Below are 13,985 nucleotides of genomic sequence, written 5' to 3' on the forward strand. Positions count from 1 at the left end.
TCTATAGAAGTCTATTGGACTACCCTGCACATTGTGGGAGTTCTATAGAAGTCTATTGGACTACCCTGCATGTTGTGGGAGTTCTATAGAAGACTATTGGACTACCCTGCATGTTGTGTGAGTTCTATAGAAGTCTATTGGACTACCCTGCATGTTGTGTGAGTTCTATAGAAGTCTATTGGACTACCCTGCATGTTGTAGGAGTTCTATAGAAGTCTATTGGACTACCCTGCATGTTGTAGGAGTTCTATAGAAGTCTATTGGACTACCCTGCACGTTGTAGGAGTTCTATAGAAGTCTATTGGACTACCCTGCATGTTGTAGGAGTTCTATAGAAGTCTATTGGACTACCCTGCATGTTGTAGGAGTTCTATAGAAGTCTATTGGACTACCCTGCACATTGTGGGAGTTCTATAGAAGTCTATTGGACTACCCTGCATGTTGTGGGAGTTCTATAGAAGTCTATTGGACTACCCTGCATGTTGTGGGAGTTCTATAGAAGTCTATTGGACTACCCTGCATGTTGTGGGAGTTCTATAGAAGTATATTGGACTACCCTGCACGTTGTGGGAGTTCTATAGAAGTCTATTGGACTACCCTGCACGTTGTGTGAGTTCTATAGAAGTCTATTGGACTACCCTGCACATTGTGGGAGTTCTATAGAAGTCTATTGGACTACCATGCATGTTGTGGGAGTTCTATAGAAGTCTATTGGACTACCCTGCACATTGTGGGAGTTCTATAGAAGTCTATTGGACTACCCTGCATGTTGTGGGAGTTCTATAGAAGACTATTGGACTACCCTGCATGTTGTGGGAGTTCTATAGAAGACTATTGGACTACCCTGCATGTTGTGGGAGTTCTATAGAAGTCTATTGGACTACCCTGCATGTTGTGTGAGTTCTATAGAAGACTATTGGACTACCCTGCATGTTGTGGGAGTTCTATAGAAGACTATTGGACTACCCTGCATGTTGTGGGAGTTCTATAGAAGTCTATTGAACTACCCTGCATGTTGTGTGAGTTCTATAGAAGACTATTGAACTACCCTGCATGTTGTGTGAGTTCTATAGAAGACTATTGAACTACCCTGCATGTTGTGGGAGTTCTATAGAAGACTATTGGACTACCCTGCATGTTGTGTGAGTTCTAAAGAAGACTATTGAACTACCCTGCATGTTGTGTGAGTTCTATAGAAGACTATTGAACTACCCTGCATGTTGTGTGAGTTCTATAGAAGTCTATTGAACTACCCTGCATGTTGTGTGAGTTCTATAGAAGACTATTGAACTACCCTGCATGTTGTGTGAGTTCTATAGAAGACTATTGAACTACCCTGCATGTTGTGGGAGTTCTATAGAAGTCTATTGGACTACCCTGCATGTTGTGTGAGTTCTATAGAAGACTATTGAACTACCCTGCATGTTGTGGGAGTTCTATAGAAGACTATTGGACTACCCTGCATGTTGTGGGAGTTCTATAGAAGTCTATTGAACTACCCTGCATGTTGTGTGAGTTCTATAGAAGACTATTGAACTACCCTGCATGTTGTGTGAGTTCTATAGAAGTCTATTGGACTACCCTGCATGTTGTGTGAGTTCTATAGAAGACTATTGAACTACCCTGCATGTTGTGTGAGTTCTATAGAAGACTATTGGACTACCCTGCATGTTGTGGGAGTTCTATAGAAGACTATTGGACTACCCTGCATGTTGTGTGAGTTCTATAGAAGACTATTGGACTACCCTGCATGTTGTGGGAGTTCTATAGAAGACTATTGGACTACCCTGCATGTTGTGGGAGTTCTATAGAAGACTATTGGACTACCCTGCATGTTGTGGGAGTTCTATAGAAGACTATTGAACTACCCTGCATGTTGTGGGAGTTCTATAGAAGACTATTGGACTACCCTGCATGTTGTGGGAGTTCTATAGAAGACTATTGAACTACCCTGCATGTTGTGGGAGTTCTATAGAAGACTATTGAACTACCCTGCATGTTGTGGGAGTTCTATAGAAGACTATTGAACTACCCTGCATGTTGTGGGAGTTCTATAGAAGACTATTGGACTACCCTGCATGTTGTGGGAGTTCTATAGAAGTCTATTGGACTACCCTGCATGTTGTGGGAGTTCTATAGAAGTCTATTGAACTACCCTGCACGTTGTGGGAGTTCTATAGAAGACTATTGGACTACCCTGCACGTTGTGGGAGTTCTATCCACCTTATTTTTGAATGCCCCACTGTAAAAAAGAATCGTGGGTACAAGGTCCGGTTTAACGTGACTCATTGTTGCCGCTTGCCATTTCCTCTGGCTGCAGACCCGAATTATAAACCGGAAGCTGGAGTCCGTTATAAAAGTTATAAATATAGTCACGTTATAAACAACTAACCAACGCTGGAGGTCCGTATGGAAACTCGAAATGTGTGTTACTCGAAATGGTTAAAAGTTAAATCAATTTGGTGGCGTTTTACTGCCATGTAACATAGCTAGCTAGGCGCTAACATTAGCCACAGTTAGTAGCCGACTACCCACAATGCATTACGTTATCCCAGCACCCGAACGACACGGCTGTAGAGCAGAATGGCTCTGCTGTAAAAGGGTAAAATCCTCATAGACGTTTTTTTTGTCGGGGCTGGGGGGTTATCTAAATTGGTTACACCGGAAATAGAACCCATACTTAACGTAAGGCAAAATGGCTGCCAAAAATAAGGTGGATAGAAGACTATTGAACTACCCTGCACGTTGTGGGAGTTCTACTATTGCAGAGCAACTTCCCCCCTAAGATGAAACTGTTTCCACGAGTGACTAAGAACGTTTTATTTTCTGTTGATCCGGAGGGCAGGAAGACTTGTTTTGCTTTCCTTGACGTGGCTTACATAACAGAGAGACAGAGAGAGAGAGAAAGAAAGAGAGACAGAGAGAGAGAGAGAGAGAGAGAGACACAAAGAGAGAGAGAGACAGAGAGAGAGAGACAGACAGGGAGAGGCTAAAGAGAGAGAGACAGACAGGGAGAGGCTAAAGAGAGAGAGACAGACAGGGAGAGGCTAAAGACAGAGAGACAGACAGGGAGAGGCTAAAGAGAGAGAGACAGACAGGGAGAGGCTAAAGAGAGAGAGACAGACAGGGAGAGGCTAAAGAGAGAGAGACACACAGGGAGAGGCTACAGACAGAGAGACAGACAGGGAGAGGCTAAAGAGAGAGAGACAGACAGGGAGAGGCTAAAGAGAGAGAGACAGACAGGGAGAGGCTACAGACAGAGAGACAGACAGGGAGAGGCTAATGAGAGAGAGACAGACAGGGAGAGGCTAAAGAGAGAGAGACAGACAGGGAGATGCTAAAGAGAGAGAGACAGACAGGGAGAGGCTAAAGAGAGAGAGACAGACAGACAGGGAGAGGCTAAAGAGAGAGAGACAGACAGGGAGAGGCTAAAGAGAGAGAGACAGACAGGGAGAGGCTAAAGAGAGAGAGACAGACAGGGAGAGGCTAAAGAGAGAGAGACAGACAGGGAGAGGCTAAAGAGAGAGAGACAGACAGGGAGAGGCTAAAGAGAGAGAGACAGACAGGGAGAGGCTAAAGAGAGAGAGACAGACAGGGAGAGGCTAAAGAGAGAGAGACAGACAGGGAGAGGCTAAAGAGAGAGAGACAGACAGGGAGATGCTAAAGAGAGAGAGACAGACAGGGAGAGGCTAAAGAGAGAGAGACAGACGGGGAGAGGCTAAAGAGAGAGAGACAGACAGGGAGAGGCTACAGACAGAGAGACAGACAGGGAGAGGCTAATGAGAGAGAGACAGACAGGGAGAGGCTAAAGAGAGAGAGACAGACAGGGAGATGCTAAAGAGAGAGAGACAGACAGGGAGAGGCTAAAGAGAGAGAGACAGACAGACAGGGAGAGGCTAAAGAGAGAGAGACAGACAGGGAGAGGCTAAAGAGAGAGAGACAGACAGGGAGAGGCTAAAGAGAGAGAGACAGACAGGGAGAGGCTAAAGAGAGAGAGACAGACAAGGAGAGGCTAAAGAGAGAGAGACAGACAGGGAGAGGCTAAAGAGAGAGAGACAGACAGGGAGAGGCTAATGAGAGAGAGACAGACAGGGAGAGGCTAAAGAGAGAGAGACAGACAGGGAGAGGCTAAAGAGAGAGAGACAGACAGGGAGAGGCTAAAGAGAGAGAGACAGACAGGGAGATGCTAAAGAGAGAGAGACAGACAGGGAGAGGCTAAAGAGAGAGAGACAGACAGGGAGAGGCTAAAGAGAGAGAGACAGACAGGGAGAGGCTAAAGAGAGAGACAGACAGGGAGAGGCTAAAGAGAGAGACAGACAGGGAGAGGCTAAAGAGAGAGAGACAGACAGGGAGAGGCTAAAGAGAGAGACAGACAGGGAGAGGCTAAAGAGAGAGACAGACAGGGAGAGGCTAAAGAGAGAGACAGACAGGGAGAGGCTAAAGAGAGAGAGACAGACAGGGAGAGGCTAAAGAGAGAGAGAGACAGACAGGGAGAGGCTAAAGAGAGAGAGAGACAGACAGGGAGAGGCTAAAGAGAGACAGACAGACAGGGAGAGGCTAAAGAGAGAGAGACAGACAGGGAGAGGCTAAAGAGAGAGAGACAGACAGGGAGAGGCTAAAGAGAGAGAGAGAGAGACAGACAGGGAGAGGCTAAAGAGAGACAGACAGACAGGGAGAGGCTAAAGAGAGAGACAGACAGGGAGAGGCTAAAGAGAGAGACAGACAGGGAGAGGCTAAAGAGAGAGAGAGACAGACAGGGAGAGGCTAATGAGAGAGAGACAGACAGGGAGAGGCTAAAGAGAGAAACAGACAGGGAGAGGCTAAAGAGAGAGAGAGACAGACAGGGAGAGGCTAAAGAGAGAGACAGACAGGGAGAGGCTAAAGAGAGAGAGAGACAGACAGGGAGAGGCTAATGAGAGAGAGACAGACAGGGAGAGGCTAAAGAGAGAAACAGACAGGGAGAGGCTAAAGAGAGAGAGAGACAGACAGGGAGAGGCTAAAGAGAGAAACAGACAGGGAGAGGCTAAAGAGAGAGAGACAGACAGGGAGAGGCTAAAGAGAGAGAGACAGACAGGGAGAGGCTAAAGAGAGAGAGACAGACAGGGAGAGGCCATTGCATTGTTCCTCCACTTCCTCCATCTCTCTCCTCTCCTGATGAGGTTGCTCCTCTTCCTGTTACCCACTCCCTCCTCTCTCTCATTCCATTCATTTCATCCTCTCTCTCCCCTCTCTCTCTCTCCTCCTCCTCCCAGGTCAACTGAAACATGTTGAAGAGTCTTTTACTGAACGATAAACACACAACAGACAAAATAAGACCTTCACAAACTCTGAGATATGCTCTCTCCACCCCTCTCTCTCCCTCTCCTCCCTCTCTCTCTCTCCTCCCTCTCTCCTCCCTCTTCTTTCTCTTCCCTCTCTCCTCCCCCCTCTCTCCTCTCTCCCTCTCTCTTTTCCCTCTCTCTCTCCTCCCTATCTCCCCCCATCCTCTCCTCCCTCTCTCTCCTCCCTCTCCCTCTCCTCCCTCTCTCCTCCCTCTCTCTTTTCCCTCTCTCTCCTCCCTCTCTCCTCCCTCTCTCTCTCCTCCCTCCCTCTCCTCCCTCTCTCTCCTCCCTCTCTCTCTCCTCCCTCTCTCCTCCCTCTCTCTCTCCTCCCTCCCTCTCTCTCTCCTCCCTCTCTCCTCCCTCTCTCTCCTCCCTCTCTCTCTCCTCTCTCTCTCCTCCCTCCCTCCCTCTCCTCCCTCTCTCTCCTCCCTCTCTCTCTCCTCCCTCTCTCCTCCCTCTCTCCTCCCTCTCTCCTCCCTCCCTCTCCTCCCTCTCTCCTCCCCCTCTCCTCCCCCTCTCCTCCCCCTCTCGTTTCTCTCTCTATCCGTTGTGACATTCTTTCACAGTAGAGCTGGTTGGACTTTGGACCCACAGTAAATACCAGCTTTATTTGCTACAGGCTGCTAACAGGGTGAAGGTGGCTGTGTGTGTGTGTGTGTGTGTGTGTGTGTGTGTGTGTGTGTGTGTGTGTGTGTGTGTGTGTGTGTGTGTGTGTGTGTGTGTGTGTGTGTGTGTGTGTGTGTGTGTGTGTGTGTGTGTGTGTGTGTGTGTGTGTGTGTGTGTCAGCCATCACACTCCCATGCAGTGGTAGTTAGTTACAAGCTGCTTATCAGCAAGACACTCTCACCACACCCACACACACACACACACTCTCATACACACACACACACACACACAGCAATTGGCATCCCATACAACAGGTCTGGCCTACATATGAGTAGCTCTGTCAGCTCACTCTGCTCAGTGTCAAGTAGAAAAACATGAGCGTCATTCCTTCTGTCCGTCTGTCTGTATGTCTATCTATCTATCTATCTATCTATCTATCTATCTATCTCTCTGTCTGTCTGTCTGGACCTGAGACATTCAAATTCCAGTACACCATGGATAATATCATCAGTGACATTGTCAGTGATGTCAGATATAACAGTATGTTTCTTTTTCCCAATTCTGACTATATTCTCAAAATTCTAATTTTAATCTCAGAATTCTGACTTTATTTTCTGAATTCCTACTTTTTTCCTCTGAATCCTGATTTAAAGTTATAATCTCAAACATTTTCATCTAAATAAAAAAATAAGAGTCACTATGTGATCGTGAGTTAACGACACAATGGTGATTGAGGCTATGGCCCATTGATACTGTTTGGATCTCACCTGCAATTACCACTCATCGCCATAGGTGTCACCCAAGAGAACAAAAGTGAAATCTTAGAGATGATCACTTTCACTTGAAACTCAGAACTTGAAAATAAATGCACAAGTGACCCTAATAATCTTCAGTAGTTTTAAAGTGTGTGTGCTGTCAAAAAAAAATATATATATATATATAACAATTTCAGGCCACCCTATTTGAATTCCAGGCGACCCCACTTAGGGTCGCGACCCTAAAGTGGAGAAACCACTGGGGGGGATTCATACTGGGATCCGACCAGTACAATTTAGTCATCCCCACGTATCAGACACTATTTCTGATGGTAAAATTAGCGTAAAAAGCAAAACACAGAATTCAGACAAATGAAAAAACGAATGAATTTGAATTTGGGAAAAAACTAAATGGAATTGGGAAAAAAAATAACGGCTTTCATATGGCTCTAGTCTAGTGTGTGTGTGTGTGTGTGTGGTGTGTGTGTGTGTGTGTGCGTGGCGTGTGTATACCAATATAACTGAGCCATCTCTCTCCTAAATTTAAATGCTGCTAGAAGACCACAAGGCAAGCCATGGTGGGCTGTGTGTGCGTGTGCTTGTGTGTGTGTGTGTGTGTGTGTGTGTGTGTGTGTGTGTGTGTGTGTGTGTGTGTGTGTGTGTGTGTGTGTGTGTGGAGGGGTTTATGCGAGACCTGTGCGTGTTCCCACATCAGTCCATATGCATGTATTTATGTGTGCGTGTGTGTGTGTGTGTGTGTGTTTATATGTGTGTTTATATGTGTGTATTTATATATGTGTATTTATGTATGTGTGCGGTGCTGCAGCAGCTCCCGCAAAAACACTTGTAAGGGAGGATGGCAGACACGCAACACTGTGTCTGTGTGTGTGTGTGTGTGTGTGTGTGTGTGTGTGTGTGTGTGTGTGTGTGTGTGTGTGTGTGTGTCCTACTTTAGCCCTATTCATCCTACGTGTCAAATTACACTCATCCCCTTCTCGTCTTGGTGCATCTCTCTCTCCCCCTCCCTGTCTCTCTCTCTCTCCCTCCATGTCTCTCTCTCTCTCTCTCTCCCCCTCCCTCTCTCTCTCTCTCTCCCTCCCTGTCTCTCTCTCTCTCCCTCCATGTCTCTCTCTCTCTCCCCCTCCCTCTCTCTCTCTCTCTCCCTCCCTGTCTCTCTCTCTCTCCCTCCATGTCTCTCTCTTTCTCTCTCTCTCCCCTGTCTCTCTCTCTCTCTCTCCCCCTCCCTGTCTCTCTCTCTCCCCCTCCCTCTCTCTCTCTCTCTCTCCCCCCTCCCTGTCTCTCTCTCTCTCCCCCTCCCTCTCTCTCTCTCTCTCTCCCCCTCCCTCTCTCTCTCTCTCTCTCCCCCTCCCTGTCTCTCTCTCTCTGACTTTCTGAGCGTGATGTCATGATTCGAAAATGTGATGTCATCCGCGTGATGTCATCCACATTTATGCTTTAATGCTATGTATTTCTATTTCCCATCATGCTCAGCGGTCACGGCGTCGGGGATGTCGCCCTGGTTCGACATGTTGCCCTGACTCCACATGTCGCCCTCACTCCACATGTCGCCCTCACTCAACATGTCGCCCTAACTCCACATGTCGCCCTCACTCAACATGTCGCCCTCACTCCACATGTCGCCCTCACTCAACATGTCGCCCTAACTCCACATGTCGCCCTCACTCCACATGTCGCCCTCACTCAACATGTCGCCCTAACTCCACATGTCGCCCTCACTCAACATGTCGCCCTCACTCAACATGTCGCCCTCACTCCACATGTCGCCCTCACTCCACATGTCGCCCTCACTCCACATGTCGCCCTCACTCCACATGTCGCCCTAACTCCACATGTCGCCCTCACTCAACATGTCGCCCTAACTCAACATGTCGCCCTAACTCCACATGTCGCCCTGACTCCACATGTCGCCCTGACTCCACATGTCGCCCTCACTCCACATGTCGCCCTCACTCAACATGTCGCCCTAACTCCACATGTCGCCCTAACTCCACATGTCGCCCTCACTCAACATGTCGCCCTCACTCCACATGTCGCCCTCACTCCACATGTCGCCCTCACTCAACATGTCGCCCTCACTCAACATGTCGCCCTAACTCAACATGTCGCCCTCACTCCACATGTCGCCCTCACTCCACATGTCGCCCTCACTCCACATGTCGCCCTCACTCACTGATGAAATGACACATTTCCATGACTACTCTGATTTGTATTGATTAGGGATGCGCATTTCTAGCAGAAACACAATTCAAAATTTGCTGGGCCAAAGTGGACTTTTGGTCTAAATTGGCCCACCCCTAAAGTGCAAGTCAAATGTTACATGGTCTCCTCTGATTCTAAATATAGTTGAATCGCTTGGTCTGACCAAGTAAAAAATATATAAGCATTTAGAAGACGCAAGGTCTATGGAAAAAGTAATGGTGGATGAAATCCCATGCATGGAGAGGGAGAGGGGGTGACTTTGGCATTCTATTGACAGGCAGCCAGACTATGTTAGCCACCTTAGCATCGTTAGCTTAGCTTCCTGAACGGAGCAGAGATGGCTCAGGGAACAGTAGACAGAATATCAGCTTTTCTTCATGCAGTAACGAGCCTTGAGGCCGAGTGTTGCCGTAATATAAACAGTTTAACACCATTTCTACCAAGGAGCTGCTGGGTGCTGCTGTCACTGTGACAGGCTGAGCCGCTCTGCTCCATACGTGAGTGAGCGAGTGAGTGCGCAGCAGCTACGGCAACGCCACATGGACAAACTTGTTGTCTCTTAAAGAGACAGGCGCCGGTAAAAACAATGGAAATTTTACTTTTTAAGAGAAGATTGTCAACCTATTTTCGACTTTCAATAATAAAAGTCGATCTTGACAATAAAAAACGATGATGCGAAAATTAGAAATGCATTGCTCATCCCTAGTATTGATTGTGTTTTCGCTTCTTATTCCTATTGCAGACTGAGCAGGTTCACTTTGACTGCTGCTGGCAACATGCTCTCATAATAATCTGATGTAATTATACGCTGGCTTCTTTTTGTAGCTCATAACATTTTTTCCGGTAATAAATCAATCGCAAATTTATTAACGCTGACTTGCAAATTACATAATTACAGTACAGGTTCTCTCTCTGAAAACACACACACACACACACACACACACACACACACACACACACACACACACACACACACTACAAGGCAAGTCAGCTTAGCAAGGTCATTTTGATTGGCCGGTAGAAAAGAAAAAGCCTAAACTCCCTCATCACTCCATTAGGGCTGGGTATTGCCAGTGATTTCAAAATTCCATATGATTCTGATATTGAAATTTCAGTTAGGTGCTGGGTGATATAGCTAAAAAGTAAATTGATATAAAATATGTCATACCAGTCTCTATCGATAATTATTGATAATTTTACATTTTTAATGTCCTGTTTTTATTAATAAAAAAAAACATGAGAAGAAAAGGGTTGCATTAACATAGGGGTGCTCCGATCAGGATTTTTGGGGCCGATCACCGATGACTGGAATCAGTATCTGTCGATTCTGATATGACTGATCACCGATCACGACGTCGATTGAAGCCTTCTTTTATCATGTAGCATTATTTATTTATTTATTTATGTATTTAGTTTTTAGTTTAGTTTTTTATTTCTATTTAATTGGCTATTCTAAACAACATTGTATAATAAGTATTAAAGTTAAGAGATGAGAAAGTATCATGAATTGACAACTGTTTATTATTGTCAGGCAACATCAGCTCATTAAAAAGTAAATATTAACACAGTAGATGCATGCATGAGCTCTTATGCCATCATCCTAACCCTGCATAAACCATCCACTTAAATTATTCCCTGCTCTTTGTAGATCTGTGCCTGCTTTGCACCCGACATGTCAGCGTAGCCTAGCTAAAAACGTTTGCTAACGTGTATTTCCGGGTTGTTTAACGTTAACGTTAGGTGAATCAGTGAATGAGCTGCACCGCAATCATATATCGCCAACGCAATATCTGTCAAAAAAAAAAAAAAAAAATATATATATATATATATATATATATATATATATATATATATATATATACACACAGTATATTTGTTGCATATGGCTCCGCCCTGCGTTCTTCTGGTCTGTCTTTCTTGAACACCTTGTTTTTGCTCCTGCTCACGTCTTCCACCCTGTTCAATTGGTAATGAGGATGCGGTGAGCCAATCAACACGTCTACCTCAGCCTCAACGCTGCTCAACTGCTTTGATCACCTCAGCCTGGCTGAAGTCTGACATGCAATCAGCTCAAATGACACGTCATTATATACAAGCAGATAAGATTACAAAAAGGAGTTTATAGCGTGTGTTTTTGTGTGTCTTTTTTGGAGTTGATGATGAAGGAAGTGGTATATAGAAACATCTGTAGTGAATGTTGTCAAACTAGTGATTTGGTCAAACAGAAGAGAGGTGGAGTGGAGATGATGTTCAGTGTTCACATGCTGGAGGCGGGGGAAGGTGACGAGCCATTTGCTCCAGCTAGCTAGAGGCACAAACGGTTCAACATCACACACACACACACACACACACACACACACACACAACACACACACACACCTCCCTGTCTGCCTCATCTCCCCCCAGTCAAATTTCCAAACTCCTCTTGGGAGGATGTAAAGTTCCATCAGCAGCCTGTCTGTCTCTCCTGAGGACGTCTCACCTCTTGTCCACCTTATAGGGCCTAGATATGGCATCTATATTACAAATAGGGATGGGGCCGATCCCATCCAATATCGGTATCGGGTGCCGATATTGGCACTAATTCACGGATCGGATCAGATTGAGAGAGAAAAAATCAGATAAAAAAAAAAAAAAAAAAAAAAAAAAAATGCAATTCCAGTGCGGGCGCTGGCCGTAATTTGCCCATGTATAATAGTATCCTTCTTTGCCCTTGAATTTAATTGGCCAAGTCTTTGGCCTATACTGTATATTCAAGAAAAATATTGGTATCGGCATGATATCGGTATCGGCAGATATCCAAATTCAGGTATCGGAATCGGATCGGAAGTGAAAAAGTGGATCGGTGCATCCCTAATTGTTATTATTATTAATTACCTTGAATTGGGGGGTGTTTAAAATGTCCTCTGAAATGTTCGGTGTTGTTTGTGAAGTTGACTTTAACCCGATCTCTCCCCATTTCATTATTTTCCTTCGTTAAATGTTGGAAGGTTTCCCCACTCAGTCTCTCCTCTTCTCTCTCTCCTCCTGTCCTCAGTCTCTCTCTCTTCTCTCTCTCCTCCTGTCTCAGTCTCTCTCTTCTCTCTCTCCTCCTGTCCTCAGTCTCTCCTCTTCTCTCTCTCCTCCTGTCCTCAGTCTCTCTCTCTTCTCTCTCTCCCTCCTGTCCTCAGTCTCTCCTCTTCTCTCTCTCCCTCCTGTCCTCAGTCTCTCTCTCTTCTCTCTCTCCTCCTGTCCTCAGTCTCTCTCTCTTCTCTCTCTCCTCCTGTCCTCAGTCTCTCTCTCTTCTCTCTCTCCTCCTGTCCTCAGTCTCTCTCTCTTCTCTCTCTCCTCCTGTCCTCAGTCTCTCTCTCTTCTCTCTCTCCTCCTGTCCTCAGTCTCTCTCTCTTCTCTCTCTCCTCCTGTCCTCAGTCTCTCTCTCTTCTCTCTCTCCTCCTGTCCTCAGTCTCTCTCTCTTCTCTCTCTCCTCCTGTCCTCAGTCTCTCTCTCCTGCTGTCCTCAGTCTCTCTCTCTTCTCTCTCTCCTGCTGTCCTCAGTCTCTCTCTCTTCTCTCTCTCCTCCTGTCCTCAGTCTCTCTCTCTTCTCTCTCTCCTCCTGTCCTCAGTCTCTCTCTCTTCTCTCTCTTCCTCCTGTCCTCAGTCTCTCTCTCTTCTCTCTCTCCTCCTGTCCTCAGTCTCTCTCTCTTCTCTCTCTCCTCCTGTCCTCAGTCTCTCTCTTCTCTCTCTCTCCTCCTGTCCTCAGTCTCTCTCTCTTCTCTCTCTCCTCCTGTCCTCAGTCTCTCTCTCTTCTCTCTCTCCTGCTGTCCTCAGTCTCTCTCTCTTCTCTCTCTCCTGCTGTCCTCAGTCTCTCTCTCTTCTCTCTCTCCTCCTGTCCTCAGTCTCTCTCTCTCTCTCTCTCCTCCTGTCCTCAGTCTCTCTCTCTTCTCTCTCTCCTCCTGTCCTCAGTCTCTCTCTCTTCTCTCTCTCCTCCTGTCCTCAGTCTCTCTCTCTTCTCTCTCCTCCTGTCCTCAGTCTCTCTCTTCTCTCTCTCCTCCTGTCCTCAGTCTCTCTCTCTTCTCTCTCTCCTCCTGTCCTCAGTCTCTCTCTCTTCTCTCTCTCCTCCTGTCCTCAGTCTCTCTCTCTTCTCTCTCCTGCTGTCCTCAGTCTCTCTCTCTTCTCTCTCTCCTCCTGTCCTCAGTCTCTCTCTCTTCTCTCTCTCCTCCTGTCCTCAGTCTCTCTCTCTTCTCTCTCTCCTCCTGTCCTCAGTCTCTCCTCTCTCTCTCTCTCTCCTGCTGTCCTCAGTCTCTCTCTCTTCTCTCTCTCCTCCTGTCCTCAGTCTCTCTCTCTTCTCTCTCTCCTCCTGTCCTCAGTCTCTCTCTCTTCTCTCTCTCCTCCTGTCCTCAGTCTCTCTCTCTTCTCTCTCTCCTCCTGTCCTCAGTCTCTCTCTCTTCTCTCTCTCCTCCTGTCCTCAGTCTCTCTCTCTTCTCTCTCTCCTCCTGTCCTCAGTCTCTCTCTCTTCTCTCTCTCCTCCTGTCCTCAGTCTCTCTCTCTTCTCTCTCTCCTCCTGTCCTCAGTCTCTCTCTCTTCTCTCTCTCCTGCTGTCCTCAGTCTCTCTCTCTTCTCTCTCTCCTCCTGTCCTCAGGTCTCTCTCTCCTCTCTCTCCTGCTGTCCTCAGTCTCTCTCTCTTCTCTCTCTCCTGCTGTCCTCAGTCTCTCTCTCTTCTCTCTCTCCTCCTGTCCTCAGTCTCTCCTCTTCTCTCTCTCTCTCTCTCTCTCTTCTCTCCACACCTTTCTCTGCACTTTAACCCCTCCTCCTCTCCTGGCGGCCGGTCAGGGGATGCAACATAATCTTATCTAAAAAAGGCGGGTCTAAAAATAGAGGCTGGGCAGGGAGAGAGAGAGAAAGAGAGGGAGGGAGAGAGAGAGAGAGAGAGAGAGAGAGAGGGGGGGGGGAGAGAGAGAAAGAGAGGGGAGAGAGAGAGAGAGAAAGAGAGAGGGGAGAGAGAGAGAGAGAGAGAGAGAGGGGAGAGAGAGGGGAGAGAGGGAGAGAGAGAGGGAGAGAGAGAGGAGAGAGAGAGGGGGGGAGAGAGAGGGGGAGAGAGAGAGGGA

The 13,985-nt window shown here is 46.9% G+C and overlaps 1 protein-coding gene across 1 annotated transcript in view; it reads right to left on the minus strand.

Annotated features, from left to right (window-relative positions):
- LOC310791008 (ras-responsive element-binding protein 1-like) overlaps positions 1-8,516 on the minus strand; it is a gene marked incomplete at its 5' end in the record, with an annotated part of 84,646 nt that extends 76,130 nt beyond the window's left edge. The window contains one exon of the mRNA XM_083652724.1: positions 8,407-8,516. Coding sequence (XP_083508850.1) covers positions 8,407-8,516 — 110 coding nt within the window. The remainder of the gene's footprint in view (positions 1-8,406) is intronic.
- Between the last annotated feature and the right edge of the window lie 5,469 nt (positions 8,517-13,985).

Source organism: Poromitra crassiceps (genome assembly GCF_964638095.1).
Source record: "Poromitra crassiceps genome assembly, chromosome: 2".
Lineage (NCBI taxonomy): Eukaryota > Metazoa > Chordata > Actinopteri > Beryciformes > Melamphaidae > Poromitra > Poromitra crassiceps.